The 18,542-nt window shown below is 32.9% G+C and overlaps 2 protein-coding genes across 4 annotated transcripts in view; one reads left to right on the top strand and one right to left on the bottom strand.

The window, feature by feature from the left end:
• The window catches only part of LOC128991528 (gustatory receptor for sugar taste 64f-like), a 106,468-nt gene that overhangs the window by 17,710 nt on the left and 70,216 nt on the right, over positions 1–18,542 (bottom strand). The window contains exon 6 of the mRNA XM_054414490.1: positions 3,337–3,502. Coding sequence (XP_054270465.1) covers positions 3,337–3,502 — 166 coding nt within the window. The remainder of the gene's footprint in view (positions 1–3,336; positions 3,503–18,542) is intronic.
• Positions 9,068–18,542, top strand: part of LOC128991529 (uncharacterized) — a 58,100-nt gene continuing 48,625 nt past the window's right edge. The window contains exons 1-4 of one of the 3 annotated variants that reach the window (XM_054414491.1): positions 9,068–9,279; positions 9,632–9,850; positions 11,353–11,414; positions 16,776–16,910. In XM_054414491.1, the coding sequence (XP_054270466.1) occupies positions 9,637–9,850; positions 11,353–11,414; positions 16,776–16,910 (411 nt within the window). In that variant the 5' untranslated portion in view covers positions 9,068–9,279; positions 9,632–9,636. Of the gene's footprint in view, positions 9,280–9,339; positions 9,392–9,568; positions 9,851–11,352; positions 11,415–16,775; positions 16,911–18,542 lie in introns of those variants that run through there. The other 2 variants (XM_054414493.1, XM_054414492.1) reach the window with 2 other exon arrangements.

Raw genomic sequence — 18,542 nt, 5'->3', positions numbered from 1 at the left:
TATCTTTACTATAATAATGTTTATGAAAATTTTCCATATCTTTTGTTTCCTTACAATTCAAACATACTTTTTCACTTTTTTCTTCTACTATAATATTATCATATAACTTTTTTCTATAAATTAAATCACATTCTTTACAATATGAAAGTAATCCATCTTTATATTTTTTATTTTTATAAAAATTATTAATATTTTTTAATTGTTTACACTTTGAACATTCCTTCTCCATTTATATAGTATAAAATTTTACAAATTAGTTTTCTTCAATTCGTAATCATAAAAACTACCAAGTATATCTTCATCATTCAAGTCTTTAATACTATATGTAACAGGATTTGTATTATTAATTCTGGAAACAACAAATATTTCTCTTGACCAATTGTTTTTATATTTATTTGAAAAAGTTGATTTTTTGTTTCCTATTCTAACTCTATCATTTATTTTAAATTTAGATTTTGTAATTATTTTTGGTGGGATATATTTAAAAACTGTATTTAATAAATCATTTTCATTTTCTTTATTTACCTCAATTGGTTTCATTTTAATTGTTGAATGATATGAATGATTATATTCTTTAACTATTTCTTTAAGAATATCAATCCATCTAAAATTTTTATTAATTTCAAATAAAACTTTCATTTTTTCATTTTGAGTCCTATTATATCTTTCAATAATACTTGATTTTTCTTCATTTTCTGTATGATACATTTTAATATTATATTTCTTTAAAATTCCATTAAATTCTTTATTTACAAATTCTAATCCTTTGTCTGTATGTAATAAGTTTGGTGGTTTATGGCCAATTTTTATTGAATCTTTAATTATTTGTTCAAATGCTATAGATACATGTTTTCCATCTTTTTTCTTCAATGGTTTTGACCAAACATATTTAGAAAATGTATCAATAACATTCAACATGTATTTATAACCATCATTTTCTTTTTCATAATTTTTCATAATGATTAAATCAGCTGCCCATAAATCATCAATACCTAATGTAACTATTTTTCTTTTTCGAAATTTTTTTCTTATTAGAGCATGAATTTCTTTAGCTTCAATTATTTGATCTTTTTTATTTAATTCTTTTTTTATTATTGGTTTAATTTCCTTTTTAATTATTTTACTTTTATTTGTTTTACAAATTGAACATTTAGTAGCAATTCTAAACAAACCATTCTTCATTTCAACAATTTCTGGATTAATATTTTTAGTTTTCTTCTTACATTTATGACACTGAATAAGTTCTTCCATTTAGATATAAACATTTTATATATAAATGGATATATGTTATAGATGTCGTAATTTTAATAACTTTACAATTATTAAAAATTATATAGGATGTAATATATGTAAAAAAACTAGTTCTGAAAAAAAGATTAATAAACGAAAGAATAAGAACAAACATCTTATAAATATTTTAAGAGAATTTAATCATTTTCAACCATATCGCACACAACAATTAATCAATGAAATCTATACATTATGTATTTTAGACAATAGTTTTGAAATAACACCTAAAAATATAAAATTATTCTTAAAACAAAGAAATTATACAAACTGGATATTTTACTATCAATTCTTAAACAAAATATTCAATATTGATTTTGAATTAAATTTTGAAGATAAAAGAAATATTACAGTAATTTTTAATGCATATTTCAGTTTTACAAAAAGAAATATATCATTTAAAAAACTATTACCAATGATTTTTAAACTTTTAGAATTGAATTTTTATATAAAACCAGAATTTGATGATATTTTTTTAAAATTCTTAAAACATCTATCAACTTTAAATGATCCATGCATAATAAATTAACATAATGGTTTTTCTGATAACATAAGTGATACATCAGATATTATTTAAAAAAAAAGAATTTTAAATATCACACAACAGTTCTAACAAACTGTTGTGTGATATTTAAAATTCTTTTCATATATTTCAATTATTAAAATTTCTATAATTATTTTTTGTAATAAATGGATCTATTAGAAGAGATTAATAATATTGGAGAATGTAAATTCAAAGAATATAAACCAATAAAAAGTTTAGAATTGAATACAAAATATAAAATAGAAAAATTTGAAAAAGTTAAAGATAAATATGGACCAACAATTATTGTTGAATTAGAAAAATGTAAAGTTCATTTACCTCATAGATTTATTAATATATTTGATGAAAAAACAATTAAAGAATTAAATAAAAAAGATTTAAACTTAATTATTACTGAAATTAAAACATTCAAAGATAAAGAAACTGTTTTAGTTAAATTTGTATAAAAACTAAATTTTAAAATTTTACTTGTTTTTAAAAACATTTCAGTTTGTAGTCAATTTTATGTAAAATATAGACATATTCATGAAAATTTCATCAAAATTGTATACTTTTTCTAGAAAAATATGAAAATGTTAGAAATTGACCTAAAAGGGTAAAAAATATAGCATATTGTATAAAAAAATAGGAAAATTCATTTAATTTTTGAGTGGCTCCTTTTTTGGCCCAGAAGTGACATGAATATATCTACTTATATATATATATATATAAGTCTATATATATATATACATATATAAAAATTTGAACGAATAGTGTTTTTGGCTTCTGGGGACATAATAATGAAAAAGTAAATCGGTCCCGGGTCTAGGTCTTACCGTGCCACCTACGGTAATAGCTACTTCCCTATAGGGAAATTCGCTAACATAGCAACAAACAAATGGTGTTATGTAACAAAGTACATCTGTGAGCCTCCCTCACGGTGGGCGCAGACGGCTTGCAACATTTTATATATTTTAATATAATTTTATTTTCCGAAGTGGAAACTATAAACATGTATATATTTTCTGAATCACAATAAATGCAGAATATTTTTAGCAAATAAAAAAAAATTAAATTTTTTGTCGAAAAAGTGCATATCTCCCCTTATTTTTTTTATTTTACCTGACCCGACAATATACATGAGGTTACGAACAATATTTTTCATTATCCATTTCACTCATCTTCTAACAGTAACGTTCATTTACAAACAAAAACTAGGTTAGGAAAATTCTTCAAAACGAAAACATAAAAAAATAAAATTCAAGCGCACAGCTGATTTCTAGCGTTGAACGTCGTTGGCTCCATAGAGGTATATTTTATAAGTTAAGCACTCAATACTATTTAAATGGGGGTTTCGTTACCTCACCGAGGGAGTTTTTTTCAACTTTACATCACTCGAGAATTAAAGAAGTTTTATACATCACGCTTGGGATAGGGAATTTTAACATGGCGGGTTAGGTAAATATATATTACAAGTGTACAACATGGTTTTGGCATTATTGCTTTTACATCATTATTTTTGGTACCTCGGTGCAGTAGCTTTCTGGAGGACATAGGAACAGCTCTGGAGCCACAAGTCTACTCTCATCATGGATAGCAGCAGCAAGGATCACCACAGCCGTCGTCCGCCCCACCAGGAACAACACAGAGTATACATAGAACAGCTGGGACTTGTAATCACTCTGTCCAGAACTGCAAATGAATGTGCTAAAATCAGCAAAACAACATGCTAAATCCATTATGATAATTTACTCAGTGGTGCAAGTAGGTCTAAATTGAGCGGCACCCCACCACAGTACATGTGGATGGCACTCGCGACCCCCCCCCCCCCACGAAAATATCACCACTTTTACAGCATCCGCGGTCTTGAAGATATCATCGTTTCCCGGAGTCACAGAAACAACCCCCTTTTCCGTGATTGTGCCAACATCCAGAATATCTTTTTCGGTCATGCATGCATCATCTTCGTCTCAAGTGGTCACGGAAACGACGCCACCTTTTTTGCGATTGCGTCAAAATCATTAAATATTCTTCGGTCTTGAAATTGAAGACATCGTTGTCTCCCACGGTCACAAAAACAACGTCAACTTTTTCACGATTACGGTGAGTGGTGACAGTTGGACCTCGGCGCCCCCCTCTCCCACAGAATGCGAGGATTGTGGGGTGTTATTTACGCCACTGTATTTAGGTACACTGTACTTGTGTTAAAGTGAGTCATAATGACTAACAAGGTAGCTATTGAAGATTGTGTTTGCCTAAGTTCAGAAGGATGCCGGTCCAATCATAAGAAAAGTTGTATAGTCTTTTTAATGTGTGTAATTTGAAACTGTATTCAACTCTCTTTTAACATGAGGCTTTAAATAAAAATTAAATATGTTTTTATTCTAGACTACACCATTTGGCATGGTTCATGTAACTTGTACGGAAATATAATGATATAATGATTTTATTTCAATTACAATAATTAAAAACTACAGTGCTTGCAAAAGATTAATCCATCGTTTAAGTCACAAGGTTCGTGATCACTTAGGATTAGCTAACAAAACGTTATCGGGAATAATTGTACTTTAGTGTATATATGCATATGTTGTTATTATAGCATAGCATATTGTTAAAGGTTGGAGACAATACCTCTTATATAATAGATTAAATTAATTAGTTACAAAATTCAAAATCAATTTACAATTTAAACTTGAAGTATTATCTAGGCTACGTACCTTATACAGTCAAACAGTTCTGAATCCAGTCACTAAAGGCCGATGCGCATTTCAGAGCTTTATAGCCCTATCTTCAGGTCCGTGGATACATTTATTAATTCATCTTGCAGATTCGTCAAAATTTTTAAACAATAAAAACACATAACACTAACACATAATTCAACATTTATACAGGTACATGTGCCGGTCGGCTATAGATCCCGACTCAATGTGTTTTTATTGTTTAAAAATTTTGACGAAACTGCAAGATGAATTAATAAATGTATCCACGGACCTGAAGATAGGGCTTTAAAGCTCTGAAATGCGCATCGTCCTTTAGTGACTGGATTCAGAACTGTTTGACTGTTTAACTGTACGTAACCTAGGTAATACTTTGAATAACATTTCAGGAGGCAGAATAATGAATAAAACTTGAAATCAGTTACCGACCTTGCGAAGTCCAAAACAATAAAAAAAAAGAACTAAGTGGATAGTGGTACTGTATTATAACCATGGTGGTAATTTGGGGTAAAGCAACCTGAGTTTGAGTTATAGTAGGCCTACAATAAAAATATGTTTTGATCCCAACAAAAATTAGCACAAGCGGGGAATTTGGTACAGTGTGTTGTTGGGTGTACCTTCCTTTTGAACATACTAAAAGTTCCCTAAAATTGAAGCTGTGCTACGTCCGCCATATTGGAAAATGGCGGCATAGGGCCTATTTCTGAATTTTTTGCTATGTGACTTTTGTTAGAGATACGGGAATAAAATATAAATATACAAAATGTAGTCCATCTAAAAGTACAGTACACATTTTCTTTTGTATTTATAATCTTTCTTTAAGCCCAATGGTTTAGTTATTTGTGATTAAGTATGTAGTCTTTTGTTTTTTTCCTTATTATTTCATTCAACCAAGATGGTTACTTAGCAACCCATAAGACTAATGTTAAAAAAATTTGACTTTCAGTTTAATTTTTCTACGTAATTAGATTTTTGTTGGCAGTTCTAACTGCAGTAAACTCGTTTTTAGGCCAGGAATAAACTTTTTACAACATTTGAAGAAAATCGTCGGAGCCGTTTTCGAGATCTCTTGGTGCAAGCATACATACATACATAAAGCAAACATTGCTCGTATTAGAGTATAGGATTATGATCAAACTTGTAAAATTTGTTTATTAATATTTTATACTAAGTTATTGATATTTTACTAAAAAAGCACACTACCTTGTAGCAGCAAACCTAGGTATACATGTTTAACCTAATTTTTATTTATATACATTTGATAAAACATCCAATAAGACAAATGGAAATTTGCTGAGTCTACAGGTTGGCTGTGGCGGAGTTGTTTTACTCATTAAAAATAGCCTAAAGTTAAATTTTAAGATTTTATAGTTTCACAATATTTAAATAAATGGGATGAATTGTCGTAAACCTAAAAGTAACCGTCAATTTCCATGGATTTCACCTATTTTTGATAAATAAAAAAAACTAAATCTATATATAAAGCCAAAAGTACCCATGAACTTTTGCGAAAACTACAAGTCACACCCCCATAAACCATATACTTAAAATGTTCGTCATGACGAGAAACCTTGCGCCAAATTATCCATTATTTCATAAATTGTCCTTTAAGGTCGTAATTCCTTTCTAAAGGGAACTTTTCATAATGTTAAAAATACCTCAGCTGTACTTATCTCTTTGTTATTCTTTCTATTTATTACCTTATTAAAATCAGGTGTGATTATTTGTTTCTTTTACTGTATTTTGTGTATTTCAGGTTATTATTAACTTAACCAATCAATATGGTTTTATAATAGATCAAACATACTCCCTTAGTTAGTCTTTTTACTTGTGTTGGTTAGTCTTTTTACTTGTGTTGGTTAGTCTTTTTACTTGTGTTGGTTAGTCTATGGTTTTATTAATACTTACTTATGATGTCAAACAGGGTGAAGCCCGTGGGTAACAGCTTTGGGCTTAGAGAAAAAAATGATAAATACAAAAAATGTGTATTTTTATATGGACTACATTTTGTATATCTATATATTAATAGGCAAGCATGTTTCTTTAAAACTTTTTTCTCAGCTCGTGTGCCCCGCAGGGAAAATCTACGCATACCTTTAGAAAGATATTTTCCTGTAGAAGTGCAGAATCTCTTTAAAAGGCTCAAATATAAGCACAAAAAATTAATTTGAAATTTAAAAAATTTTACTTTGGCTTTATGGGTTGCCATGCTGGTGACGAAATAACAACGAAATATAAACAGAAAATCAAAATAAATGGAAGAAATTCCAATCACATGTTTTATTTACAGGGTGGGGTGAAAATAGAGAATCCTATACCATAGACTAACCAACACAAGTAGACTTCTCATCCCATTGTAAATTTTGAAGCACGTCTTTCGTGTCTAGTTCATGTACGTGACACAAAGGCGCTAGTGTCGACGAAACTTTGTTTCTATTATTTTAGGGTTAATTTCTTGATTTGTGCTTTACTGTTTAACTAGGGGACAAGTTATTGTTCATGATTAGATCGTATTATTTGGTAAAACGAGGTTTTAAATGACTGTATTGACGGGAAAAAAATTGTAAACAAAACACGACCTCTACATAAACCGTACAGAACTAACAATAAAATTGTCTTCAGCTGTTCCATTAGGATGAGAAATCTACTAAGGGAGTATGTTTAGAAGACAATTTTATTGTTAGTTCTGTACGGTTTATGTAGAGGTCGTGTTTTGTTTACAATTTGTTTCCCGTCAATACAGTAATTTAAAACCTCGTTTTACCAAATAATACGATCTAATCATAAACAATAAATTGTCCCCTAGTTATTTAACCAAACAGTAAAGCACAAATCAAGAAATTACCCCTAAAATAATGGAAACAAAATTTCGTCGACACTAGCGCTTAGTGTGGCGTACATGAACTAGACATGAAAAACGAGCTTCAAAATTTACAATGGGATGAGAAGTCTACTTGTGTTGGTTAGTCTATGGTTTTATCTATGCCTATACCTTTTCATTCCATCCCCATGTTAAAGTTGTCACCAGTTTTTTAAAAATTAAATTCGTCGTAGTTGATGTGAGCCACCAACGGACTGCGCTGATCTAAATTTCTGTCGAATACACGATGATTTTTACCAAGTCAATCCGTTTGAATGAGATATAGCAACGGTTATGACCCAATACCATGTCAGCAACAAAAAATAATGTAGAAAACAAAATTTAAGACACTTTTGGTGAATGGATCAAACAACTACATGTTTTTAAATAATAAAAAATTGTGACAGCTGGTTCATATAGATGGGAAGTCTACCTCAGTATCCAATACTCAATACGTGTAGCCTACGATACATGTTCTTGGTCAAGTTTTCGACCACTGGACGACCACTAGCTTAGATTATTCCCGTATCTATAACAATAAAGTCACTGTAGCCAAAAATACAGAAATATGCCGCCATTTTCCAATATGGCGGCCGTAGCACAGCTTCAATTTTAGGGAACTTTTAGTATGTTCATAAAGCCGGGTTTACACTATGTAGCAAAACCTGCTATATAGCAGATTTGTGTAACATCTAGCAATGTTATATAACATTTGCTAGAAGTAGAAAAAGTCACTTTTCAAAAGTGCTATATAACACTGCTATATGTAGCAGATTCTGCTATATATAGCAAAAATTGTGCTATCCATCGGGAGTCGGTAAAGATCAAAAGAAATGCATGCTACATCTAACATTGCTATATGTAGCAATGTTATACAAATATTTTTCGTCTAGCATCTGCTATATGTAGCATTTAGTGTCAACAGTTAACAAAAGTTCACAGTTGTAGCCTCCTGTGTACGGACGTTTTTGCTCGGGGATCTTTGTTTACAATGGAAAGACTGTAAAGCGACAGTGCGTGGGATCGGGATGCTATTACATATAAACTTTAATTGAACTGTTCCGTGGACAACCGGCGTTGTGGTCATACGTAAAACATTTTTGAATGAATCTACCATCTTCTTATCTATCGTCTTATTTCGCGTTTTAATTATGGATCGCTTCCGCTTCTGACTTCCGATCACCGTGATAGCTGCCTCGAACAATGTCTCTTCGGCTCGACATTTTCGATACATAATGTAAATGAGGTTGTGCTACATATAACATATAGCACGGGCACCTGAATCACAAAATTGTCTGTAACTTTTTTGTATCTTAAAAGTTATATAGCAATGTTATATAGCAAAAGTTATATAGCAGTTTTTGCTACATAGTGTAAACCCGGCTTAAGGAAGGCACACACAACATCAACATCTGTACCGAATTCCCCGCTTGTGCAAATTTTTTTAGGTTTATGGAATTTTTCGCTTATTTTTACTGCACTATTATATTTTAGATTTAAGGATTAGTCTACCACGGCCATCTAAAGGAGTGATCCAAAGGAGGAGGTGAGTCCACTCCTTTAATCTATGGCTATATACAGTATGTTCACATATTTAAGCTATGTTAATTTCACAAGAGTAACTTATTCTTGATTTGGACTGGCAGTGGCAGTGGTAGCACTGATAATCGTGGCTCGCGCGCCTTTTTTTAGATTAAAGTTGTTTGTAATTAATGAAACCTAAACAAAACTTTTATTCTTTTAAAATACAAAATACTTTATTCCACCCACCAACCGAGGTGCCGAGGTGTTGATTTGTTAATCAATCAGGCCCTAACCACAATAATTAATTGTGGTTTAAATTATTATAAATTATTTATTGTTAGACTGTGCTCTAACCACCGAGAGAATAAGTAAGTTATTAGGTTAGATCTAGTAGGGTAGCCCGCCCAGTTAAGAAAATGTTCAAGTTTTGCTAAAAGTCTTCATCCAATCCTAAGCTGTTGAATTTTTCCTCTTAACTTGGTAACATTTAAGCGTTCCTCTCATTTTTGTAATCAGTTTTATTGTATGCTTTGGTATGTTAGTAGCAATTCGAATAAAAGAATCACAAACACTTCTAAGGGAAGCAGTATAAATCACTCAAATGTTTAAACTTTTATCAGCTAAGTTAATTATGTGACAGGGATCAAACACGATGTGCCTCTTGCAGACACCATTCTAGGGTTCCCTGATTTCTTTCTGTTGTAGCATAATTTGTTTTAGATAATATGAAGAAGGAGATATTATTCAACCAGATTCTTTTGCATTTAGAAGAGAGGGGCATGTTAACTGATGATTTTCCAAGAACAGAAGATGAACTAATGGAAGGATTAAGTTCAAACCCTGATGAACGGAAAAGAATTCTTATAGTTCTGGTATCATTATTTTCAGAAGATTACAAATCTCATTTTCTTAATCAAATTGGACTTACTCTAGACTACGGTAAAAGTTATTTATTCTTGGCTAACTTAGCCTATAATTAACTTAGGCCTAAAGTTCAAAGGAAATGTAAAGTATTGTAGTCTCTCAATAGATAAGCTGCTTTTTTAGGTATTTCTGAGGAAACTTTTTTCAAAAATCTATTCCTGAGTCAAAGTTTTGATTCCGCTTTGGCTAACTTACTTTACTTGTCTAACTTAACTAAACACCATAAATACAAGGAATGACCCATTTAAGGTCTACTGGAAATAAGTTAAAACCCTTTCATAGGATTCATAATATTTTTCCAAACTATAGTGAACATATTAAGATCACTTGTTTGTTTGGAAGTAAATTAATTTATAATGTAGGCCTAATCAATAAAAGTAGGCCTAAAGGTCTACATTTAATCAGGCTGCACTTTACTTAAGGTCCTACACTGATTCGAATGAAAATATTGATTGTTCGATTGTTTCATTCAATATATTGTTAGGTTAAGAACCTTAACCTAACTAACCAAATGATAGGCCTATATCGAATGAAATAATCAATCGATATTTTCAATGGAATGAGTGTAGGACCTAAAGTAAAGTGCAGCCGAAATAACAGGTGATTGTAAGTAGCCTATGCCTACTGTAAGCTATAAGTAAGTAGCCTACATTTCACTATTGGTGCCTGAATGTAACCCTTTTTGTGCAAGATAGTGGTTTACGAGTGACATGAAGACAAGTACAGAAATGACAATCAATAAATGGAATAGGTCTGTGAGTTGTGATGACTAGTGAACTATACTACTATACTTTTCACCACACTGAAAATAATCTTACATCATTATAGTATATTAACCCTAGAAAGACATCGTCATACAGCATGATGCTAATGGTATCAATTCGTAAATTTGACGTGCATAGGGATTGTATAGTAAGGTATCGTCATACAGTGTGACGCTTCATTACGTAAATTTGATGTCCTGCCGAACGTTTTATTATGACAAGCCGGCCATTTTACTTTACACAAGCTGACCATTTTACTATACAAAAGCCGGCCATTTTACTACACACACAGGGTATTGATACGTAAGTATTACTTATGCGTTCCTAGAAACATACTAGCAAGGGCATAAAGAAACACACTACGACCCAACCAAGGCAGCATTCACAAGGTAAATGACTGCTGGAAGGAGGGTAGCATCTGTTGGGGGGGTGAGACGCTAAAAAGAACTCATCCTACATCGAACTTATGTGCGATACCCATCTAGGGTTAACCCTCTTTATAAAGTTTTTAGCCTATAGGCCTAGCATGGTTTTACAATTTTATTTGAAATTCAATGGTTGAACAATAAAATGATACCTTACCAATACAATACTTAGGCTACATTATGTGCTCCTATTGAGCTAAACAGCTTCTTTTTTTGGATCAGCTTTTAATAGATTAAAAATCAATGATTTTTGTCAAGCTCAGTTGAATGGAAATGTGCTATTTCCTTAATTAGAGAACTGGAACTGAAACTTTTATTGCTGTTTCAGACCTTGCTCACAGACTTGCAGAACTTGGCCTTACAGATGGAAATCGTTACGATTTTGTTCAGGTAAGTTTTTCTCATAGTCTACAAGGAAATCATTAGTTTATTTTGTAATATTGCAACAACACTTTTTAAAGTTATTTAGCCTACTGTCTATTTTAATTTAAAAATTTGAGACCGTCTATACATGATTTTTTTTTTAGTTTTAAAATCAGTTTTCTGGCTGGAGGACATGACTAACTGGTACATTGGTCAGCCGTGGGTCATTCCACTTCAAATCATCCAGGCCATGTCACCCACCTTCTCAGATTTTGATGAAACTTGGAGGTTATGATCTTCCTACTAAGATATTAAAATATTCCAAATTTCAACTCTTTATCTCAAACGGTTTATGATTTATAGCATTTTAAACTTTTGGAAAAATGGACGTTTTCGCTCCCTCCGAGACTTAGAACGGCGAATAATGTAAAATTTTAAAAAGCTGTAACTTAGGCATTTATCGTTTAAATCTTATGAAAAAAATCAGTATTATCAAGTTAACTATGCTGCATATAGGGAAAAATATGGCATTACTCTAGCTACATTCAATTATTAAATAAAAAAATAAAATGAATTTTTGCAATTATTTTTTTGGGGGGCGAAAATGGTTTTTCGAAAAAAATTATATCTCCAAAAGGCAGAATGATAATCAAATATATATATTCTTTTAATTTAATCTACACAAAATGTTCTATCTGAATAACCAATAAAACTTGTGGCTTTTTTATTGCTTCATTTTATAAAATTATTTTTATATATTTTTCTTTAGCTTATTAAAAGATATACTAAAACATAAGATTTCAAGTATGTTCACTTTGTTAAAAACTAAAATTAATCAGTTTAAAGCATTTTTGTAACACAGAAAGGTAACTAAATAATAATATATTAGCCTATATTTATTTATTAATAAACTTCATCAAAATATTAAATATTGTAAGTTACCTAACCAAGTTGATACCACGGTAGGCCTACTCTATGTACCTTTGAGGTATTTATTGCTTAAAACTTAAAACAAAATTTTGAGAATTCAAATGAATTTAATAAAAAAAGGATTATTTATATATATTGTTGTTTGTTTATTGATTATATTCTATTTACTAGCAGAGTACCCGTCCTTCGTACAGGGTTGGAATATAAGTATAAAAAGCTTATTGTAGTTATACTCAAGCTTTGCGATCAAATTTGTTTTTTTACATTTACAGTATTCTATAATAGTACAGTAGACCCCCTCTTAACAGACCTCGTATTAACCGATACTCGGATTATCCGTCTTCGATCGTAAAATAATGCAGTTTGTTTTAACCGACCTTGCTTTGAGAGCAACTCGGTTTAACCGCCGCTTTCTAGGAATCTCGGCATTTCCGCTTCCACGCTGGGCGATGAGAACTGAACCATACGCTTATCTCCACAGGATATGACTAACAATAAGTTATTTTTTGTTGATCACAAAAAATATAGCATAGCCTATTGTCAGTTTGTCATCATCGTTCGTAGCTATATCTGTATTCGAGCACATCTGATCTGATTTGTTAAACTTATCTGCGCGGCAAATTTATAACATCATAAAGTGCGTCACGATTTTGAGAACTGATTATCTTATCGCCGGAGTAAACAAACAACGCAACTTGTAGGGATGGGGGGTTAACCAATCCAAGGTCAAGATAGTTTTTGTGCCTCGAGACTCCAGTGAGCTTTCTATAAATAAACGTCCTGTCTTGTAACAAAATGGTCGCTTGTATCTAATGTCAACAAAAGGTTCTGTACTGTATTACAATGTATTTGGAAAACATCAATTAATACATTGCAGTACTAAAGTTATTAAAATAGGAATTTTATTGACTCTTGCCTAGTATTATAATATATTCCACTGAAAGTAGGCCTATTTGACTTAACCGTGTTTTGTGTTTATTTGTGACTTTTCTACCAATATGAAAAAGGAGATAAGAGTAGTTTATTTTATAAATAATGCTAGTATGACTTCAAAATAATGATTATATAATTCCAAATGAATAGCACTTCATCATGTTATGATTTTAGGGATTGCCCGTTTTATCCGACCTTTTGCGTTATCCGACCTAGGTCCGGCCCATTAGAGTCGGTTAAGAGGGGGTCTACTGTATTACACATCCACCATAGCCATAATGTTCTACCACTTCACCTAAACAATAGAGAAAAATAAATTATCAACAATTCGCAAAATGTTGGATAAAGGTGTTATCGTGAGAGTAGACACTCCGACTGACTGGTGTTAGTGGTGTTCACCTCTTGTCATTGTCCCTAAAAAGGACAATTCAATAAGACTTTGCGTAGATTTCACTAAACTTAATGAGAGTGTTAAACGAGAACTATATCCTGTGCCCTCTGTAGACTACACTCTGGGACAATTAGATGGTGCTAAGGTGTTCTCGAAACTAGATGCTAGCTCGGGTTATTGGCAAATACCCATAACAGAAGAAGCTTCATATTTGACTACTTTCATCACACCTTTTGGAAGGTTCAGATTTTTATGACTTCCTTTCGGGATTTCCACTGGTTCAGAAGTATTCCAGCGTCAAATGTCTGAATCACTTGAAGGCCTTCAAGGTGTTGTTTGCCATTTCGATGACATAACTATATACGGGAAAGATATGGAAGAACATGACAAAAATTTACATCGTGTTTTGTGTAGGCTCCAGGAAAAGGGCTGGACACTTAATAGATCAAAATGTGTGTTCAGGCATGACAGTATCAGTTTACTAGGCCACCTTGTAACTAAAAATGGTATTAAGCCAGATCCCTCTCGTGTTGAGGCTATCCAAAAAAGACGCCAACTAATGTTAAAGAACTAAGGAGAATTCTAGGTGTTGTCAATTACGTAGCCAAGTTTATTCGTAGTTTGTCGACCATAGTTCATCCACTACATGCTTTACTGCAAAGAAATACAGAATTTGTTTGGGGGCCTGATCAAGACCAAGCTTAGGAAAAGATTAAACTGTCATTGATGTCCGAACCGTGTCTCGCTTTATACAGCATTTCTAAAGAAACCTTCCTCTCAGCGGATTCCTCGTCATACGGTATTGGAGTTGCACTACTTCAACTTCAAGAAGATGGAACTAAACGTCCGGTGGCCTATGCTTCGAGAAGTTTGTCATCAGCCGAACGCAATTGGGCTCAAATAGAAAAAGAAGCTCTAGCGATTGCTTAGGGGTGTGAACGGTTTGAACACCTCATTTTAGGGTTGGATTTGCATATTGAGACAGACCATAAGCCCTTGCTCTCCATATTCAAGATAAAAGACTTGGACAATATTACTCCCAGGCTTCAGAGAATACGACTCCGACTGATGAGATATACGTATGACATTACTTACACGCCCGGTAAACAGTTGATTTTGGCTGATTCACTGTCTCGAGACACAGAGAACTCTGAAGAGGAATGGGAACTTACAGAGGAAATCCTTGCTTATATACAAAACATTGACACTACTCTACCATCAGTTTCGGATGAAAGGTTGCGAGAAATAAATCAAAAAAACTATGAAAGATGAAACTCTAAAACATGTGTCACAGTATTGTGTGAAAGGTTGGCCAGAAAAATCTAAGATTCCAGAGGATGTATTGCCCTACTGGTATCATAGAGAAGATATAAGTGAGCAAAATGGTATACTTCTCTTTGGAAGTCGTATTATAATACCAAATTCTCTAAGAGCTAATGTACTAAGAAGTATTCATGAAGGACATCAAGGCATAACAAAATGTAGATCTTTTGCAAAATTGACTGTGTGGTGGCCTCGTCTTTCTCAACAAATCAAAGAACTAGTAGAAAATTGCAAGACATGTGCAGAAAATCGCGCCCAGCCAGTGATAAGAGCCAACATGGAGCTGTTCTACCAATGGTAGTTTTGGCTCAAGGCATTGAGCCCATAAAATATGCTGAGTTACTAAGTTCTATAAAACTTATGTTTCTAATAGGGTTTTACCCAGGCTAATTACTGTTTCTGATTATCACCAGAGTTATGAAAGTGATAGGCCTACCTCGTTTTAACTAAATAAATAACTTGATATAGGCCTATACATACTGTATTATCATCTGATATTGTGATTAACATTTTATTATTTCATGTTTCCTATAGACACCATATGTGATAGAAAATAGAAAGGTTTAAATACAATTAGTAAAATTATTACTAATTTATAAACTAGGATTAAATAAATATATAGGATGGAGAGGACACAGCTAACTCACCTAATGAAAGGTTGCAGACGAGTCAAAGAACACATAATTATTTAGTTACACATCAGGTGAGTTAGCTGTGTCCTCTCCATCCTATATATTTATTTAATCCAAGCTAAATGCTTTTTCCTAAAAACATAATTTATAAACTAGTAATGGACACCACCACAGAGGGGCAGGAGGATGCCGTTGCCTCCCCCTCTACCATTCAAAAGTTTATTTTCACATTCGTTCGCAGTAGGCTAAAATTGTGAAAATTAACTGGGCTCGCAGCCAAATATCACACAACCTTCTTGGAAGCTTTCTGTGATCAGGAGACTTAAAGCTCGGCTTGAAAATAGTGCCGCACGCATGCAACAATTAGAAATGACCCGACCTGAGCTTGGTCCGGAAATTTTGTATCATCCAAAAGATTTCCTGGACTTTCTGTTGGCCCAGCCCGACTAAAGAATTCTGTAGATCTGCAGACCCCAGGAGTAAGTCCAGTTGCTCCCGCCCCCTGTAAAATTTTCTGGCAGCGCCTTGAAATTGGTAGCCTATACAAACTATTATCATTCTTTAAATATTTAATATTGTTAACACGTTGACTGCGCGCGCCGACTTTACAGGCGCTCCCCAGTGGCGGGCGGAGCCCCGGCGCGCAACCGAATCAGCGAACGCAATTGGCATTCAAATATTTCAGTCTGACGAATCTCAAAAGAGCAGTGGTGACTGTGCTGCGTTACCCCGAGAGTGGATGTAGTTCACTGAAACACCCAAAGGTAGCAGCACTGCACGGATCCGTATCCAGTGTCTTTGTAATGTGGGTTGAAGAGAAAAAATCCCCGAAACCGGGACAAAAGCATTGCCAGACAGGACTTTACGGGAAATTTTAGTACCAACCTACACCAAAGTAAAGCTCGCATTCTAAGCTCGTAGGCTAGCAACAATTATAACGTCTCCGTCTGAGGCTAAGCTCACACTGACTCAATATATTTCTGTTGGTCTGGTGCCGACTTTAGTCGGCGCGCGCCACCTGGGAGCGCTGGCGACGCCGACTAAAGTCGGCACGCGCGGTCAACGTGTTAAGTTAGTTGTTGTGAGTAGAATTTTTTCTATTATTTTAAGCTACGAGTAATTAAAATTTGTTGTTGGAAATTTTAACATTTGATGGATTTGGAAATAAAATTTTCACAGGGAAAGTGTACATTAGAGGAGCAAAAAAAGATTTATGAAAAGCTATTCAAATATTTGCATCTATCATTGACTGCTCAAGAACATGATCAAGACAACTTTTCTTCGGACTGTTTCACTGAAGACCTGCCTGAACAGGTATGGATTAGTCTGACTAAAATAGTTTATATATGACTTCTTTCATGTTTCTTTCTCATCAGAATTCAGCATAATTTTTTATTACATTTTCATCCATTGGGAAGAAGCTACGTAGGCCTAGGCTTATTGAGCGAAGCTCTTTGGGATCAACTTAATTGAAAACAATATAACACCATCACTCAATAACAGCTGAACACATTTCTGCCAAACTTAACAAGATTACTTAGACTAATAGTGAGATCGTTGGTAAACAAACAAATTTAAATTAGATAATGCTAATGCAATTTAAAACCAACTTAAAATTTCCAATTTTTTACATTAGGCTTATGGGACTAAAGTAGCCATGACAGTTTTATGAATTAAGAAGAAAAATGTAAAAAAAGAGAATCATAAGGTATTTCTGAACTTTCTAGACTTTTCTTTTAAACTTTGAAACCATTCCTACAATCTTAATAAACATGAAAATACCGTTAAAACATTTTTTAAGGCGCGGAATTCACTGCAAATTGCGAAAATATACGGAACTACTTGCTTAATGCGCGGAGCATATCGCACGTCAGGAAACAAGGAGCGGAGTTATATGGACCGGTGACTACTTTCTTGGGCACCTATTTGTGTTGCCAGCTGATTAGAAATAAGGATTTAGTAAGCGATATATCGAACTGCATCGAAATCGATATTTAATCCGATAATACCTCACAGGTTATAAGTTGAACTACATCGACGGTACAGTAAGTTATTACACTTATTAATAAAACGCAGATTGAACACTGATCCAATTTAGGCATGTGGGGAAGGTAGGTCGGGGTTTATGAGTATTCGTGACTACATTAGGCTAAGTGTTTTGAAGTAAGGTTAAATTAGGAAAGTAAAGTGTAGGTTATAGGTAGGTAATCGGTTGTTTATTTGTGTTGCACCATGTTATTTTTTACTTTTTGGAATAGTTGGTTAAACAGGGAAACGATTTAAAAAATGCTTGCTTATGGTCTTAACAAACCATCTAGAGTATTCTAGCATTGACTTTATATAAAGACAATGATTCTAGCAAATTACTATATACAGTACAGACCAAAAGAAAAGAACATTTGGATTTGGACCTTTGACCATAGCAAAACTAACATATAATTTATGAAATGGGAAAAGTTGTATATCATTAAACACTATTCTGTAATATTAATAATTGTTCGGCAAATCCTCATTTTAATGGTTCGGCTGAAAATGGAATCTGCATTTTGTGAAACAGTAATTTGGAAATAATTCGGTAATTTCAAATGTTGATAACAGTAGCCTATCCTATATAAATACTGTTATTTGATTACCAAGCCACGGACTATACAGACGTCTAGTTACAACCATAATAAATAATAACGAGCTGGTAGCCCGTCCTACGTACGGTAATCAAGTTGTCAACTAAAACAGAATAATTTCAGAACAACTAGTTTACACGCATAGACACAAATTCTGGCAGTTCTAATGGGGAAGATCACCTTATAAACAAATGTAACGTGACCACCTATTTATTCCATTCGAATATAGACCTAAAATATGGCGATTTGTATTTTAAATCCGATAATTTTACCATAAAACAGCATTTGTGTCGATTTGAAAAATCTTGAAGTGAGATTGGCGACC

This window comes from Macrosteles quadrilineatus, unplaced genomic scaffold (assembly GCF_028750875.1).
Source record: "Macrosteles quadrilineatus isolate MER2022 unplaced genomic scaffold, UCM_ALF_1.0 Scaffold_4__1_contigs__length_99947679, whole genome shotgun sequence".
In the NCBI taxonomy this organism is placed as follows: domain Eukaryota; kingdom Metazoa; phylum Arthropoda; class Insecta; order Hemiptera; family Cicadellidae; genus Macrosteles; species Macrosteles quadrilineatus.
This window is presented reverse-complemented; position numbering and strand designations above follow the sequence as displayed.